The sequence below is a fragment of the Asterias rubens genome, chromosome 13 (genome assembly GCF_902459465.1).
Source record: "Asterias rubens chromosome 13, eAstRub1.3, whole genome shotgun sequence".
NCBI lineage: Eukaryota > Metazoa > Echinodermata > Asteroidea > Forcipulatida > Asteriidae > Asterias > Asterias rubens.
Genome location: NC_047074.1, coordinates 97,157 through 116,853, shown reverse-complemented (window position 1 = coordinate 116,853; position 19,697 = coordinate 97,157). Strand labels below are relative to the sequence as shown.

General features: G+C 36.6%; 1 protein-coding gene across 9 annotated transcripts in view; it reads left to right on the top strand.

Annotated features, from left to right (window-relative positions):
- The window catches only part of LOC117298381 (disks large homolog 2-like), an 88,691-nt gene that overhangs the window by 48,903 nt on the left and 20,091 nt on the right, over positions 1 to 19,697 (top strand). For 8 of the 9 annotated variants that reach the window (XM_033781613.1, XM_033781614.1, XM_033781617.1 and 5 more), the window contains one exon: positions 2,011 to 2,148. In XM_033781613.1, the coding sequence (XP_033637504.1) occupies positions 2,011 to 2,148 (138 nt within the window). Of the gene's footprint in view, positions 1 to 2,010; positions 2,149 to 12,282; positions 12,599 to 19,697 lie in introns of those variants that run through there. The other variant, XM_033781622.1, reaches the window with a different exon arrangement.

Here is a 19,697-nt window from a genome sequence, read left to right as displayed (position 1 = left end):
GATTTGTTAAGTCTTGTATCTGCGATTCTGATGTTCCAACTTTGATGCAAAAAAGAAACTTAAGATCACAAGATTTTCATGTTTGTTTGAAATACCTAGTTATCTGAACTTCATATGAGTTATTTCCCCATTCATGCATTTTTGTCTTTTGTTACTTTACAAGCCTAGTGTACAGGTGTATGGTCAGAGTATGGTGTTTGTAGATGTAATATATACAGCATGCATTAGCCAGCTTGCATTAGCAAGCTTGTACCTCATAGATAACATGTAAGAATCAATATTTGGAGTGATTATTTTCAAGGATAAGACTGCGCTGCATGTTGGATTGTGATCAATAAGAATGAGGTTATGCATCAACAGTAATTAAGACAACTTAAAGGGATTGTGCACTCCCTCTTAGTTTCATTTTAATGACCAACATGTTAGTTTACTAGAAACCTTGTGATGTGCAGTTTTCATGATGTGGGATCTTTGAATATCATTAACGTTTTGTGAATGAGCTAAAACCCTACACTATTATGATGAGAGTATTCAAGCATCATATTGCAACATCAATATTATATGGATCCAGATGTGTCATACTTCAATCCAGCCATGTGCACAGTTGCACGGTGAGGGGGCAAGTAGTGGTACTGACTTTGTGGGTTGCTTCAAACAATCGTTGATAATGTAATGATGAACAACGCTCACTATGAAGAAGCAGAGTATTTGACATTTTGTCTCAAAAACCCAGAGGACTGAGTTGACAGATGCACATGTTTTAGTGGGGATAACTTATTCCCTTTCCCTGGTAGCCTGAGGCAACTGATTGCACTGCTTTTAGTGGCTTTTTCTCTTGCTCATTTTGGTTGATGTCAATATGGCCTTGCTCAGATAGATTGACCAAAAATTGACAATTTAAAAATAAATGGGTTTTCCAGATTTTTCTGTACAATGTACATTGCTTGTATAAGTAGGTTTAGATGCTTTAATGGAATCGTAGATCTTTGGTTATTGGTGTTTGTACCAATTTATGTCAATGTTTTGTCAACACAGTCACAGTTTTATAATGAAGAAATACAAAGCAAAGAAATAAGAATCAGATAAAAATTTGTACTTTTACTCGAATCAATATTTTAGTAGTAAAAGCTCCTGAAATTTCTTATTCAAGAGGAAATATACAAAGCAAAATATAAAATCCATAAAAGTGCTGTAACACCACAAAAGAAGACTAGATAGATTATATAGAAAGATAAAACTTTATTATCCATCACTGGGAGATTAAAACCTCAAAGCTGACTATGAAATGCATAGTAAATGATACAGGATAAGGTGCTGGCATGCTTTTAAAATGAAATATATCAACTCTGTTGTGTAGACTAACCTTCACTAAACTCACACATACTCAAGGTGGAGATGACTGTCCTGTTTAACCATAATTTCATTTCAGTTTAGGTTGCCAAGGACTTTGTGAAATAGACATTTTGGTTGTAGTTACTTTGAGGTTACCAATGTAAGAGTGGGCACCAGTTGCTTCTGGGCATTACTGGTAGTAGATGCGATATAGCCAACTCTGTATAGATTTGAACCTACTCTGTTTATCTCAAACGACATAGAGGTTCATTAATGCAATTAACTAAGACACATCAAGTGAACTGATAAAGACTAAGATCTAAGATGGCTGTGGAATGGGATGCCGTGGAGTGGGATGATCTGATGATGTTGCTTAGTAATGTTGAGGTGATCACTAAACTTCAGCTGAAGGGGTTACAAAGATCTGGTTCACACTTTGAACTCTGGTTGTACACACTCATTAATCATTGGTTGATTCAACACTATTCTCCAAGCATTTTTTAATACTTAAACAATGCAAGGATAATGAACAAATTACAAGTAGTTACAGTCAAAGTTGAGACTCTGCCAATTTGACAGGAACTTCCTTCACCCTTTTGGAAAGACCTGAAAGTGTTGAATGATCTTTTCAAACAAGTAAATAAATTAGTTTTCCATTTTGTTTGTTTCTTTCTTTAGCAATATCACTATCCCGACGAGGATTCCACAGCTTTAGATGGTGCCCCACGGCTGGTTCCCGTAGTCGGCTCCAGTGTACCACAAGTAAGAGAAAACATACAAAGCTACGTCTCGCAGTCAACAGTGTTGCCGGCTGAGGTAAGAGATTAAAAAAATGTACATTGTGTTCCCCTGCAGTTTACAAATGTAGGTAATTCTTAGAATACATCAAATATCTAATCAACGACCGTAATCATGGACATGTTATCCACAAATTGTGCCCATCACAGTTCTCTGAAATTGGGTAAGCACAAAAGCAGCTAGATTTGGTTATCTTCTAGAGATGCTTGAGTGAGCTGGATTGACATCTTTCTTAATAACAATCTCTAGTACATTACAGTACAATATTACAACAATATCGATCCCCATAGCTTAAAACACAGAGCACTAACTCGATTGAGTGATGTTACCGGTGCAGCAACTAGCAGCAGCAAACAGCAGCACAGTCTTTAATATGATTTCCTATGGATTTAATCAGATGTTGGTACAGTCTTAATTCCCTTGCCTGAGCTCTAATTCTATTATTGTTTAGAGGTATGTACATGTAAGTAAAATCATTTGAGTCACAATAAGAAATGAGTAATTATGCACTGCTCAGATTTACTGATTCATGATTATAAATAATAATCATTATAATTGCAAATATGAAGGAATATTTGTGAATGTATAAATACTAACAATTAATCAAAATGATTTAAAACAGGAGGTTGCAGATTCAATCTGCTCTAGTCAAATTGTCTTCGCTCACCCTCCATAAATTGTTTAAACCCCATTTTTGAGAGTTCAATAAACATAGAAATACATGGCCCAGTTTCATGTAAAGCTTTGGATTTAGGATTTAAGGAAACATAATTTACCATCTTCAAACAATTCCAAATTTTTGGGGGTGACTTGTCAAATATCAGCTGTCATCAAAATGAAATTTCAAAAAAGGCTTTGACTGTATTTTGATGATCAACATTTGATTTGACACAACACGCCATACTTGAGATGTCAGAATGCAATTGGCACCCATGCATTAATATCAGCTCGTCTATTCATCTCTTTATTGTTAATGCTTGAAGCATTTCTGTCGGACAGCCCCAGTCGCAAAACAACCCAACTGATATTTTTCACAATTTGCCACAAGAAAAACAATCTGACAATATCATCTCGGTGGACATTGGATACCAATTATTACCAAAAAAACACATCTTGGTCTTATGGACACTTGGTTCAGAGGATAAAATAAAAAAAATTACATAACAAATGTTTCCTATTGGGACAATTTGGCATTATATTATTTTATTTTAGCAAAGATTGTTCACTTTTACTTAAAATAATCCCAGTATTAACTTGGAGCAGCAGGCAGAACATTGAGTGATTGTTCCGTTCTTGTTTATTGTCTTCCCCCTCACTTTTTGGGGAAGGGAAAGGTCTTGGAGACACTAATAAATACTAAGATGTATTTTAAGATTTATTCTCTTGGTTTTTTAAGATGAATTATTTATGGCATGGAAATGCAACGCTGACCCTCTTTAAAACATAAATCATGAATGCGATCTGATATCCACATACGTAGATGGTTTTGATGTTCATGTAGTCATGACTTGCCATACATTGTAAAGCGTCTGCTGCTGTCATAATTATGAGAAGCACACTTTTTGATTCAAAATGTCCTATTCGTGAGATTGTAGCATGCACGTCATGAATGTAGGTTTCTAAAAGGAGATCATGATAACAAACTTGATCAATCCAATGATTATAATGTGAATGAAGTATGATTTCCGGTGTTGTGTGTAGAGAAAACACTCCAGAGATTTGGATGAAATCCAGAAGATTCAGTGGAACTACCGTTGTCAAAAGAACTTCACAAAGCCCTCTGAGGATCAAGATACAACTGGCTTCAAGCTGGTTGGACAAGCATAGAATAACTTTGCATTTATACTATTCTATTGCAGTTTGTACTAGGTTCCCTGTATGCAGCTGAACGAAACCAACTGTTTTACAATTGTAAAAAGAAACTAGAATAATTCGTACATCATCTTGGGTACATTGATTTGATTGGGCCAAAAGCAAGATGGTAGAATCGTTGTATGAATGCTGTTTGGATGTGTCTGAAACACTTGTTCAATATACAAAAAAGTACGTTCAAACTATGTGCATGACAGTAGAAATCGACATAGAATTTCTGATTATATGAAGAAATTAATAGCCTATATCCTATATCCCAATACTGAATGCAACAATCCAATGAATGTAATAAAGTTAATGAAGTGAGATAAACAAATATAAAGTACATGTATGGCTAGTTCTTCATAGTCTTGCACTTTAAAAAGCAAAACTACTTAGTCTGATCCCATGTTGTTTTAATGTGAATGAGTATTCCATGTTGATGTTGAACACAGGGGTTATGACAAAGATTGTGGCAACAGTGAATCAATGAAAGAGTACATAACATGTACATACACCTGACGATGCTTGTCATCACGGTGTCTGTGATGTCGTACAACAGCTTACTTTGGTGTGGGAAAAGGAGTGCCTGATGTTTCTAAACAGAGCCCTCTGTTGGCCAAGTATGGAAAGGTTCATGGATTTATTCTTGTCTGCAGCAGTGATGATGAAACAAGTGTGTGCTGAAAGAGTGCATTATAGAGAGCATAGTTTAACACGTTAGAATCAATCCTATAGTATACTAAGAAAGTCACACGTGTGTTTTTTTGGCAAGACTGTAGAAAAATATTTGATTTGTACATGAACTGCTTTACAATGTCATTTGCTAACAGGGTCTACATGTATGAATTTGAAGGAGAACCTAGTTGACTTGATATGAAACCTTCTCGCTACTTGTATCATTGTGCCCAACCTTCTCTCTACCATGGTAACCATCTGACATTGCTCCCCATCCTTGATATTCCTATCTCCAATCCTTGTCATCTGGTCATTATCCGCTGTGTACTACAGAAATTATGCACTCAGCCCTCCCAACTAATTCATCCCGTAAAGCCCTGGAGCAAGAAGGGCTGTGAATTATTATGTAGTCATATTCATGGTGCTTAAACGCACAAGACTTGTTGTTGATCAGCTTACACTATGTGTTCTGGTCACACTGTAATATGCAGTGTCTTGACTAATCAACTTTCTTATAACCCTAGTGTTGGTCTCTTTAAGTTAACCAGTTTAGTTAATTTAATATTTACAGCCACTTAAATGTGCAATTGGCCTACAGGCCAATGCAAGTTATTTTGGATCCATGTGTTACCAGTAAAGGTGCCGTATTTTGATTTGATTAAATCATACACACTACATGTACATGCTTTAGTCGATATGATTTATTTTGAAACTGTTGCGGAGAGGTCTGTGTATGTAGTGACAGAACTCAGATTGGCAAATCTTGACAAGATGTACAAAGTGGCTCCTCATAATTCATGAAACAGGAAAAATAACTGTCACTTAGTAGTCTGGATAAAATGAAGTATAGTTGCTTAAAAATACCTGGCAGGAAAACAGTGAATCTTGAAGCACCTTGAGCATCACTGAGTGACGGATAAGAGCAATGCATACCAAGCCATAATTAGGAGTAGTTATTGTTGCAAATCCATTTTTGCTAATATTAAAATGTAGACTTCAAGGCAAACTTTGATTTCCTTTGGAATATATCAAGGGTCTGGTCAAGACGGAAATGGAAATCGGCATGAAGGCCTTTCCCTGACAATGTGATATGATAGTGGCTAATCAGAACTTTCAAACCGCTAGAGCCTTGCACATAAACCTGTAGGCACAAACATGTACCTGGCTTTAGCTACAACCAGCTTCGATTTGAAATGTTGTGCTCTGAATTTCAACCCTTGGTTATGTGTTTGGATGTAATTGATATTGGAATAATCCTGAAGCCAACATCTGGCCTCCTCTCTCAATCCTTGAAGCTCAATTTGATTGGGAGTTTGTTTATAATGTCTCTTCCTTACCATGGTTAATGTTGCAGCCTGATAAATGCTACACATGGAAATCAAAATAGGTTGTCATATCTCAGTTTGGCAGAGTCCCTCGTTAAGATTGTATAAGATGGAGGGAAACGCAATGGTGTTATATTTAAAAAAGTATCTTAAACATGTGCATTAGGTTTGAATCTCGAAGCTTCTGTGTAATCACTGCAGCTGATATTAATAATTAGCATCATACATCAACTCTTGTTGACCACTTATTCAATCCTGTGCAATTATGCTAATGTGTGTTAAAATGATGACCATATCCCCAGTGTTGCATCCTAATAAATCAAGACATTGGGGGGAAGCGGCACAGCCATCAAACACTCTTTGTAACTAGTGGATTACCTTTCCCGAATCCGCATTTGTATCACTATCATCAAAGTGAAGGGACCATTTATAATGTGGCTCTCTCTCGACTCTGTTTGTGTGATTGTGATTTACAGTCTCAGATTAAATTAAAGATACATGTATAACAGAGCTTTTATTAATGAGAAACTAATGAAAAAGTAACTGTAAAAATGCATTTCTAAAAAAAAAAAAAAACTGGTATGAAAATGACAGTTTGAATCATTTTATTAAACAAAAATAAACAGTAGAGCCTATTGTATCTTGTACTATGTACAATTAGGCATATTCAACTATTGTTTTAGTGAAGACATGTAGACTACAGGGCCTGTTCTCTAACCGGAGAAGCAACTTGATGGATATTGGAAACGTGTAATAAATCTCAGAAAGCAATCAATGACAGACAGTCTGTTAGTAAATCACACCCCTCCCCCCTCTCCATCAATATTGCCCACAGTTTCACTGTGTATTGTGAGCATTGTTTTTCTTAGGGCACTTATAGATTTCATGGAAGACAAGAACAGCTTTTTTCTTTTACCAAGTGTAGCACAAAGCGTCTTTTCTTTTTTGAAATTCTCCAATCAAGTCAAACTAAGTATCAGTGCTTTTTCTCAGTTTTTCTCTTTATATAAGGAGAACTTTAAATTTGAATAATCAATTTGTGTTATTGATTGAAACTTTATGTTCCATGATAATATCAGCTTTATCACCATCTACAAATTAGATGTAGGATGGCAAGTAGATGATATGCAGTTTCATGAGTAGTTAGCAGATCTTGCCTGCTACAGCTTTATGCACGGATCATCTTGCTGGGGGAAACAGAATGAGTAGTTAGCAGACCTTGCCTGCTACAGCTTTATGCACGGATCATCTTGCTGGGGGAAACAGAATGAGTAGTTAGCAGACCTTGCCTGCTACAGCTTTATGCACGGATCATCTTGCTTGGGGAAACAGAATGAGTAGTTAGCAGACCTTGCCTGCTACAGCTTTATGCACGGATCATCTTGCTGGGGGAAACAGAATGAGTAGTTAGCAGACCTTGCCTGCTACAGCTTTATGCACGGATCATCTTGCTGGGGGAAACAGAATGAGTAGTTAGCAGACCTTGCCTGCTACAGCTTTATGCACGGATCATCTTGCTGGGGGAAACAGAATGAGTAGTTAGCAGACCTTGCCTGCTACAGCTTTATGCACGGATCATCTTGCTGGGGGAAACAGAATGAGTAGTTAGCAGACCTTGCCTGCTACAGCTTTATGCACGGATCATCTTGCTGGGGGAAACAGAATGAGTAGTTAGCAGACCTTGCCTGCTACAGCTTTATGCACAGATCATCTTGCTTGGGGAAACAGAATTGCATAAAACAATGCACATCTTTTAAGCAATCTGCATAGTACAGACTTTGGTCGCTGGGTCTAGAAGTCATTTGGTTTTACTACGGAGATGGAGGAAGGAAATACACTTATGTTCTCTGTCCGAGTGGACAAGTAGCCATATATGCTGACTATTTCCCCCATTGCTTTTCCCAGAATGCTAGTATCTTTATCTCTGCCCGTGCAACGGCAGAGATATTGTCCTTGTGGTGGATATTCTTATCTCTGCCCGTGCAACGGCAGAGATATTGTCCTTGTGGTGGATATTCTTCTTCTTCTTCTCCTTCTTCTTCAGCTTGCATTTGCAAAACCGTGGCCACATATTGGGCTTGGGCTTGGGCTTAGGCTCCGTCAGTTATTTAGAAAACATGTGCTTTTCTAACGGGGCTTCAAACAGGCAGACGAAGCCCAAGCCGAAGCCCAAGTGACATCCCAAGCTAAAGCCGCGGTTTCGTAAAAAACGGAACCAAAAATTCCAACCTCGTACCTAAAGCTTGTAAGCCGATCAGAATTGCAACGTAAAAATATAACGAGGTTGTTTTATTTACGTGATGAGTGACTCCTCTACGCTGCGCTGCGAGACGATCACCACCGAAGCTTTTCCCCACGTTATTGCAATGGGGGATTTTCCGGTCGCAGTGTGACCTGCACCGTGAACGTTAAAAACACTCTGCCGTGGTCTGGAGCTTATTCACGGCATACGGGTTCGGTGAAAACCCGGAGAGCCAACGGATGTTAACCGTGCTGACCGTGTATGGTTGTTAGTTACATGAGCTTTAGTTTGAGTGAGGAAACTTCGCAATCGTCACCGTTAATCCATAAGTCAATAGTCATTCAATAACGGAGCATTTTTATAGAAAAATTGTTTTAAATTAGCTTATTAGCTTTTACAAATTATTCTTTTCACAGTGCATCTTAAGAAAAGGTTTTGAATGTTTTTGGAATTTATGTGAGATTCATTACCTTGCCAAATGTCTTTGCAATGAAATATGTTGTAAAACAACTGCATGATACTGTTGGTAACAGTACCAAACTTAAGTGTTTCTTAGTAAAAGTTGGACACTTGATATTAATAGTGTTATCACTTGTCCATGTAATAATAGGCAGCTGACTTTTACCTAATCAAAAAGGTACGGTGGCCCAAAAGGACATCGCATAACTGTAAACTTGTCGGCATACGTATGCCGTGAAAATATTTGGGAATATGTGCGCATGCTTACGTATGCGCTTGCGTATGGTGGGATTTCGTTAAGATATTCGCGAGTAACGTATGCGAATATGTTTGAGTTGTCGAAAATTTTATTATACTTTGTCGCATATGTTTAATTAAAATTTCTAATATATATCTGTGGATTTTTAGCATCCAGTCTGATCGTGACATCATACTTATTCGCGAATAATTTCTTGACACCGCATACGTATGCGCAAACATTTGCGAATAAATTTGTGACATCGCAAACGTATGCAATCAAAAAGGTACGGTGGCCCAAAAGCACATCGCATAACTGTAAACTTGTCGGCATACGTACATGTATGTCGTGAAAATATTTGGGAATATGTGCGCATGCTTACGTATGCGCTTGCGTATGGTCGGATTTCGTATTCGCGAGTAACGTATGCGAATATTGTTCTGTATCACCCCCAAAACACACACAATTTTCATTTCTCCAAGTGCAACATAAACCATGCAGAATATTATGCTCCACCCCCCGCCGGGCAGAGATACCCGTATTTGCTCAAATACAGCTACCGTGCTTTCTAGTCAAGTCTCTTATTAAAGTGGCAAGGTGTTTGTTTGAGTTCACCCATCTGCCTCAAGCTTCAGACAAACTCCATTGAAGCATGACAGGATTTGTAGTCAGACTCTTGCCTCTCGTTCAGCATGGCTCCTGCTAAATAACAGTGCTCAGTTAAATCCTAAAAATCAACGGAATATATTATTGTGTCTATTTTACACCCTTTTTGTCTATGGGTTTGACTTGTCACTGCTTAAATTTTTGGTCAGTCTATAAACTGCACATCTTACAGTTGAGAGATGGCCAGCAGTGGCTTTGCATACATATTAGTAATCCTATGAGTCACTATTTGACAGAAAGTGCTTTACATTTAGTCATATTAGTCGGTGTTTGCATAGAGTTCATGGCAAGTCAAACTTGCTACATCAGTAAAGATCAGTAAGAAGGGGGAGATGTACAACATGTACATGTACATGTAGTATACAACATGGAACAGATTAAAAAAATTCTTGAGTACAATGATGAACATTAAGAAAACCCCAAGGAATGAATCAGTTAAGTGCTGATAAGCTTAAGCATTTCCCTGATTGCACCTGTCTAACACGACAACCAGCTTTAGTTATGAAGGATTCCATATTCATGTCTATTCACACCTGTATATTGTGAGATCCTTGGCACCAACGATGCAGACTAAACTGGATGCACGGCACGAAGGTGTAGGGACAGAGTGAGAAGAAGAAAGCGGTCATGATGAAGACAAAATATGTTAAGTGCTTGATTTCTCACTTGGCCTGCGATTGAGGCGTGTAGTTTGAGAGGACCGGCCTGAGTATGTGTACTTTATAGACCTGGGGAAAGTTGAATTGGAGAGGTTACTACAAGGAAGCATTTTAAATCTGCCTTTGGATTTTTTTTTGAACGAGGTGTTGTGGATGTGTGAGGCTGTTGAAGAATCAAGCTTACATGTATTACGTCCCTAAGCTTAAGGTTGGCTCCTTATTTTGTAGTGAATAAAATACTTGATATGAAATAAGTAGAGAGAAAAGCGAAGGTTGGTGTTAAATCTCAGTGTTGTAATTTACACAACCCTATTTTTAGTTGGTTTACTAAATAAATTATATGTAGTTTAATTGTTTGTATTAACTTTTGGCTGTATCGGCTGCTACATGGTACATGGTTAATGTCAATGTAATAGTGAATCAGTCTTTCTCTGGGCCTTCTCTTCAAATCATGGTGATACTTTGACATTTCCATTGACATCTAAAGACTAAACAGAATCAAGACAGTTATACTGTGCTGATCAACACGTATTGTTACATCTCATTATTGCATATTGTCTGGTTTGTAATGAACATATTGTCACAATATTTGTACGAAGAAGGGTGTACCCAGCAGTTTTTATATACAGCCAATTTCAAGCTGTTCACAAGTCATTTTCAGCACCTGATACTTTATGTAGAGAGTCATTAGAGTTGAGAACCTATCCTGAAATTTGTTGATGAGCACTGCCCATCCATTATATGTTGTAAGCCATCGTTGCCTATCGGGAAGAGCCTCCTGTACTTTCTTTGAATCCCCAATGGGCCTGGTGGCACTGGGCGGATTTTACTGCTCTACAAAATCCATACAATGCTTTTTTCCCAGATTGAGGATTTAGACTGAGGTGTTTATATCATTGGTTTGGTGATATTTTATACGTTTTGCAATCATCTCATTTTCAGATTGATCATTAGTTTAGATATGAAAATTTTCAGACATTTGAAATCGGACCTTGTATGTCTAAGTTGGTGTAAAAGTTGCTCTGATTTTCCTGCTCTTTGATTCCTGCTACTTCTCTAGCACTAGGATACTGTTCCCAAATGCTATGAAACTTGTGACTACATGGATGGGTTACCATGGTAACATGTCACTCCTCATTCCTCCGATCATGTAGATCATAAATTCAGACCTTTTTTTTTTACAAAAAAATGCCTGTCTTTTACAACAAGTAGTATCAAATGGTTTTAAACCCTCTAACTTTCTTTTGAATATTGAAGACTTGAAACAGACTGGAGTGAAACCTGTAAATTAATTTCAAAAGAAGAAGATTTAATGTGAAGTGATGAACTGACAGACTGTTGTATTTATTAATTAACTTGAGCGATACCGAGTGACGCAATGCATGTAGGTTAAGACACATACAATTAACTAAGACAAAATTAAATTTGTTTGACATTTGATAACCCTCGTAAAAGTTTGGTTTAATTAGTACCCTGTTGGAGATCTATATGGATTATTATTGATGACTATAATACTGCATATGTACTGAAGTGACCCTACATGTATTGCCAGAAAGCAGTAAGCTATTAATTAACATTTGCCTGGCGTTCTACAATCATTGGATGGTACTTGAAGTACCGAGGTGCTGCTAGCCGCTGGGAATCCAACCTTGTTGACACTTCTCCTTTAATCTTGATGAGTAACGTCGTCCCATCTCATTACCAAGCCCACAATATCAGAACAAATTCAGAACCTTCTCCACCGCTGTATAAAATCAGGATAGAAAACAATCTTGTGTTTCTGTGGCAATTCTTTCATGTCGACAATATACCTGTTTGGATTTTATTGTTTAATGTCCATCGTTGCCGCGTCTAATCAAAATCAGGTGTGATCTTCAATGATTTTGTCTGCTGGACAAATTTGAAACGTGAAAGAGATAATTACTTTGTGAGATACATTAGCCGGAGCGGCACCTACATTGGGAGATGTACGACTGCGTGTTCTGAACGTCTCATGCTTAGCATACATGACACGTGTGTGAATACACTGTGCATGTGAAAGTGTATGTAGGATGTATGAGGGTAGGCTGTGTTTGTAAATTTATCATTCATTGTGCTGTAAGGGACTACACTGGAAGCTTAATACACAAACCAACCACCTGTTCTGGAGGGAGGGAATTCACATAACTGTTATCAATGCTTGGTTGATATTGACATTTCTACATCTATGTTTGTGTGAGTCACTGGCGTGAGGTATACATCTGACATTGTGTACAGTGGAAGTAGTTGGCCTCTGTGGAATTGATACAACGACGCCATGATGCACGTTTTTGTTAATGTTTCAGCTTCGCTGATGTACTCCAAGAAGAAGGTTTGATTAAACTGCACTTTATTCTCTTCACTCTGTCTCTTTGTCCTCAAGCTCTCTGTCTTGCTTTCTTAGTGTGAGCATGAATTAGTGATTTCCAAACTGCAGTTCTTTTGCCATGATATATTACTGTGCATGTTTATTTGTACTGTTTGCCCAACATACATGTGTTACAGACAAGGTTCTTCTGACCATTCAGTTATGCCAGAAGCTTTCAGTAGGAAGTGATACTGAAACAGTAATGACAACGACTATTCAAACAAAATAGCTAATATTAACTCATAATTGCCATCATCAATATGCTGATTAAGTTAGCATAATGCTGTTTTATTATAATGTTTCGGGGAAGTGTCAATGTGTGTGTAGTTGTTATGTTACCCTCAATGTGGTCCTTTTGAAATACATGCACAAAACATACAAAGGTGGAAACTCACTGTCTTTTTCAATGGATGTGGCTGAGGCTTAAGCAAATATAAATGGATTCTTTGCCTTATCCAATAACCATCACTTCTAACGTGATTTGACCTACATGTAGCATTATCATTCAACTGTCAGCTCTTAGACTACCATGACTCACTTAAGTCAAAAAGCGTTGGCAGCACGTTGACTGTTTCCACAATTACAAGAAAGCATCAGAAACTAACTCTGTTTTTTTTTGCTGGCGGAAAAACAAAAGATGCTACATTTTGTTTGATACATAATGCCTTATAATTATTTAAATTAGGCATTAATTAATTTTAAAATCAAACATGTTGCCAATGTGTTGCATACAAATCAATTTTATGGCATAAGGATTGAAGGAAAGGAGGTATCAGATCATGTTCTGTTATTTTTATCTGAAACATTTATATAACAATCAATGTGTTAAAAACAATGTAAAATGATGGTGGTGTCTCTCTATACTTTTGCAAAATTTGACTTCATGAAATATCTGCAAATAAATTTAGCAATAATCGGGTATATACATCGTATTCATCTCAATGCATTATTCTGACATTATTCAGTTTTGAGAGATATCTTACAAGGTTTATGGAAGATTATCAGATTATTCACTTCCGTTGCCATGGTAATGGTAATTATAGTGTCTATATACAGCAAGAAACCAAGCATTCTCTACGTCATCAACAATCCATTGTACTTTTATTTGTATGTGTTAGATTTGTGGGAATTAAAGTTGATTTCATTAACAAACCAAATACAAGACTCAAGAGAGTTAATGAATTTCAAGTTTTTGATTTGAATTGCTAAACACCAGTCCAATTCTCTTAAGAAACCTTTGAGGTAAGGCCTAGTAAGAAATGTCAAATTTAAAAGTCTTGGACTTCTTTTTCCCCTGAGGGATTTCCCCTTACATATGTATTGACTTCATGTATATAATCATTAAGATGCTATTTTGGGTTAACAAGATTTGCTTTTAAACACTTTCTGCATACAATGCACAATTCTCCTATGTAAGTCTTCAAAAGCCTTTGAGAAAGACTCTGCTAGGGTCGAAATGTCAGGCCATCAATTAACTATTTTTTGCATAGATTTGATAAACTTTCAAAACAAAAACAAAGACTGCAGTGTACGCTGTACCTTTAATCTTCTTTGTTGTCCACTTTCCCTTTTTTCTTCTTTTTTCTTTTCTTGCCTGATTATCATTCACTGAGTCAACAGTGAAGGCAGGTGGCTATTGATTGGTGAACCGAAGAACACTGATTTAGGGATAGCTGGAAATATCTCCAAACCTGGCACATAACATCACTCTTGCCACACCAGTTCAGCAAAAAAAAATTATTTCAAGAACTGCTGAAGGAAATTTAGATAGAGAGTGGCATAAAAACCATCGTTTCTTGATTTCAAAATATTGACTTGGAGTCGCAGTGTGTAATTATCTCATAAAAGTAACTTTTGAAAACTTTCCTCCTTGATGGTTGACTTTTTACAAGATTATTTATAGACAGGAACTTCCTGATGTGATCAATATTTCAGAAAAATCTCATGCACAAGTATGTTATTGTGCCCTTTTACCGATGTAGGACATTTATTTCTGACCAAATTGGAGCATTTATTTCAACATTATACAAGCTATCCTTGCCACAACACCATGATAGAAAGTCACTATTAGTAGACTGTTACCATGGTGTCATTGCCATTAGATGTAGGCAACTTGGTTGTTAGTGATGGATTTAAGATACACACCCACCCTTTAACTGCATCCTTGATAGTTGCTTTCAATTCTTCTTAATGATCTTGCAAGACTCTGTGAGTGACCTGGTTTCCGTTTTATTGATCAACCTGCCTCACACTTTCCTTTCCAGTCTCATCTGTGTTTTGTTTCCATTGGTTTGCCATTCCATTTGCTCATCTCAATCAGACTGTCATTAAACAAACCAGGGGCTGTGTGTCAAAAAAAAGTGTTTTTTCTGGAAGCTGTGCAGACAGAAAATAAAAGCATACAAATCAAGAAATAGACATACAATGATGTTATATCTCAGTTTTTGGTATAAACAAGATTTGATATACCTGTCTATGAAGTATATTGATATACTTGTTATTGACAGTACATATCAGAATTCTAGATGAAATTCAGCACCAAGCACAGAGGTCAAGTCTAAAGCTACATAGCTGTCTTTTAGTTTATTTCCTCCATGTCTTTAATTTTTTTATTTGCTATAAAAACATCAGCTCCTTACAACATTATTTGAAAGCTGTTGTGGAAATTTTTGTCAAGAGACACGTTTCCACAAAAACCTTGCATCTCTAATTTCTACTGACAGACAGTTATTATTTCATCCCCATCCTTGCACATTTTTCTGTTTTTCTTGTTAAATGTCTTTTCCTGACGACTTGTCTTGAGGTATAATTCCCACGAGTCGGATTTCTCTTCAAAAATACCTTCTTTTCATGATGACCGATAAAAACGGACTACGTTTCATCAAGTTTATTTGTTGATAGTCTGTCAGTACAAAACTGAAGCTTTAGCTTTTGAGATTGGTATTATTTGCTTGGATCAGAGTTGCCCTTTGAGATTGCATGGTTATCATGGAAACCTTAGACTCATTATTGTGTGTTTGCGGCATCTATTATCAGGAGATGAAACTGGATTCTGGTTCTTGTCAAATAAGCTGTCGATTCAAGCCATCGACTGAAGTCAACTGAAATAGACTTTTTGTTTGCCCATTCTGTTCTATTTACAGTCAAATAAACTGGTAAATGTAGAAAGTTTGAGTTTACTTGTCTTGTTTTGGAAAACAAAAAATATAAAATAAAAAAATAAAAATTTATGAAAAGCGTTCAAAAAATGTTTGCATATGTTTCTATTTTGAAGTCTTTCATATAATTATCTAAAGCTGGATAAAACAAAACAATATTGTATGCTAAAATGGTCCTCATATTAGCCTGTAATGACTCGGCTCCACCCTCCATTGTTAGCACAAGGCTACCTTACTGAAGGACCAGTTATTTATAAACACTAGATCTGTCTATGTGTCCATTGTCACAAGACAAATTCCAAATTTTTTAGGGAAATTTTAATTTAGACAATATTTAAAAATATTTTTCTCAAAAAGTGTATTTTTTACACAAATTTCGCAAGCATGGAGAGTTATATCCTATTCAAACATATTTTTCAGAATGATGTTTAAATGATATTGATATTGTAAATGGGTTAATCTATAATCAATAACTATATTCATGAGCTGTGTCGTGGCATAACACCTGTTGCTTAAGGCTTGCAACAGTCGCACAATTCACTCTATCCCCCTTTTCTTCTTTTAAAAAAAAAAAACCTTTATCCTAGCTTCCAGCTGTTTACAACTTAAAGTTGTGTATACATTTAATTGCAGTATTCTTGCTCGTACAAACATTCAGCACTCATTCCCTCAAATGATTTTATGGACACTCCATTCATTCATTCATTCATTCATTCATTGATGGGTTATTCATTAAAAATATTCCATGGCGCCAAAGGCTAGACTGCTAACGTTTTTTACATCAAGTCAAAAAGATAAAAAGGAAACATTGAATGAAAGTGATTCCCATGAGATAGTATGGGTACATGATGCATACTATATTACTCTCAACCTCAGTCAAGTTATTGAAAGGGGGATGGTACATGATATTGAAATGAATAATCAAGAAGTGAGTGTTGAAGAGCTATAGAGTCAAAACAGATATAATGCCTTGTTTACGGATGTGCCTAACAAGTCTCTCATCCGACTGTCAAACACGTTTCTAGTCTCCACTGACACTAGGCACAGACACTAACCATCACAGGAGAAAGTATCCTCCCATTTCTTCACCTGATGTAACAGATATGTGGCTTAATTGAGATGATCATTATGAATCATGGAGGTATATGAACCAGGCATTTTTGTAAAGAACTGAAGTTGTTTACTGAAATGTCAAGTGAGGCACTAGTCAGAAAGCATGCTGCGATATACTGCACTAGTTTGATATTCAATCACTTATTTTCTATGCCTTCTGATGATTATTTTCTACATATTTTCATTGTTGGATACATATCGCAAGGGTTTATGTAAAAATAAGAGAAGGTTTATTTGTGTTGGGAATCAAATAGATACATGTAGGTAGAAGGAATCCAGCATGATTGCATGACTGAACCTTTTTCTTCTTCTACGTATCTGAGTTGTAAAAAGCCTCTTTGCTTTTTACCATCGTCTTCAACACTAAGGCCTGGACTGCTTAATTTCATACCTGAAGTGTCAATTTCCAACGTCACTGTTCATTCAATCAGACATAATCAACGCTCTATCCAAACCCAACCTCTACGTTTTTCTATTTATCCATAACTGCATCACTTTAGCCCACCCTTGGCCTCATGTATTTCATGCTTATTTACCTTTTTTTCTTACTCTTAAAGCCTGTTATATTTCCAGCCTACATGTATTATATTTCCAGCCACTTATATTTCTTACTGACTAATATTCCATATTGCGCTACATCACGGTTGGTTAGGTTTCTTCATTTTACGGAATAATGCCTTCAACTGACAACGTCATCCTTTAAACTGATGATAACATTTCTATTATATTATTCTGAATCTTCATTTAGAAGTGTTTGTTTCTTGTGCTTGATGCACCTGTAGTCTAAAGTGAGTCAATTTCAAGAAGCATTGGTCTATCTCTTCATTTAGAAGTGGTTGTTTCTTGTTCTTGATGCACCTGTAGTCTAAAGTGAGTCAATTTCAAGAAGCATTGGTCCATCTCTTCATTTAGAAGTGTTTGTTTCTTGTTCTTGATGCACCTGTAGTCTAAAGTGAGTCAATTTCAAGAAGCATTGGTCCATCTCTTCATTTAGAAGTGTTTGTTTCTTGTTCTTGATGCACCTGTAGTCTAAAGTGAGTCAATTTCAAGAAGCATTGGTCCATCTCTTCATTTAGAAGTGTTTGTTTCTTGTTCTTGATGCACCTGTAGTCTAAAGTGAGTCAATTTCAAGAAGCATTGGTCCATCTCTTCATTTAGAAGTGTTTGTTTCTTGTTCTTGATGCACCTGTAGTCTAAAGTGAGTCAATTTCAAGAAGCATTGGTCCATTGACACCTAACGGGAATTAGAGGTTTATGTACGTTGTGTGAACAATTCTAGGTATCCTGCTAAAAGTACAAACAAGTTTGTTTGCGTTCATGACTATTTTTTCTCTAAATATACTCGTACGTGTATTCCTTGATACTCTTGAAATGTCTTTCATCCAATCGGTAGACATAATATAGGGCCACTGATTTTCCGTTTCAGAAAAGTGCAAATTCCGTTTGGCAAAAACATGAATTCCGTTTCAGGCACAAAAAATTCCGTTTCATGTTTTTTTAATTAGATAAAAGGTTGTTTAATACCCAGGGACACACTTATAAAAAACAATTTGAGATAAGTTGCACTGTTGACTTCGTAAAATGTTCATTTGAACTGACAAATTTCAAAAAAATACTTTTTTTTATAATTGTGGATTATTTTGTATACTGCTGTTCTAAAAAGGTTGCACTGTGACTGCAGTATCAATGCACATGATGTGATAGACTTGATTCCAAGTCTAAAACTGCAGTTGATTCTCTGCATCAGCCACATTGTAGGCTAATGACAGGAGTGTATCCACAAGAGGGCGCTGTTTCAGCATGATCAAAGACTTGGAAACAAGTCTATGGACGTGACCATTCTCCATCCACAAACAAAATGTCAGCCATTTTGTTTTCGCTTTGGCGACAGAATGTTGACAGTTTACGGTTTTATTTTAGACCTTTCCGAGATGAAAAAACATTGTATGTGTTCTTATAGATCATAGGTAAGCTAGTTTGTGTATGATTGTTGGTAAAAGAGAGGGAGAAAATGCAATTTGGGTGAACAAAAAATGTTTAAAACGAGCCGCGAATAATGCCCTTCGCTTAACCATGTTAACAACGTGTGTACATCATGTGTGTAAACATTGAGGATGGTGTGAAGTAGAACAGAATGATCCACGGTTACGATCTCGTACTTTTTAATGGTCTGATTTCTGATGCCTTTTTAGTTTAACAAAAAGAATCTTAATAAAGAATGCAATTTCAATAGTTTTGGCGTCAAGAAAAAAAATAATAAATAAAAAATCAAATTTTCTGAAATCCCGTTTTCCGTTTCAAAGGGCGGATTCCGCGAATTCCGTCCGTTTTCCGCGATCGCGGAAAATCAGTGGCCCTAATAATAAATTATGTGAGATCTTAGCTTTTCCAACTGACTGACATAATATGTGAGATCTTAGCTTTTTAGCTGGATTGACATCTGGCCCTATTGACTCTGTTAACATCAAGATGGGTTATTAACAAGGATTTTAGCTTTATATACTGAAAAGTGCTTGACAGTCAAGAATTCTAAGATTAAATCAATCAAAGGAAATTATTGAAGTGAATATATGAACACCGCCCTGTAGAGATTTAAAAAACATTTTCTGTTTCTAAGTTTGAGGTCTTGAACTAAATTGTGTCATAGGCATGTACAAGGTGGAAATGAAATGCGGATTTTGGATTAGATGGAATTGGATTTCTTGTATGGCCAGGGGTGATGAAATCACTGTTGCTTCCAGAGTCAATGATCAAGGTTGGAAAATCATGATTTTTACAGATATTGGCATTTA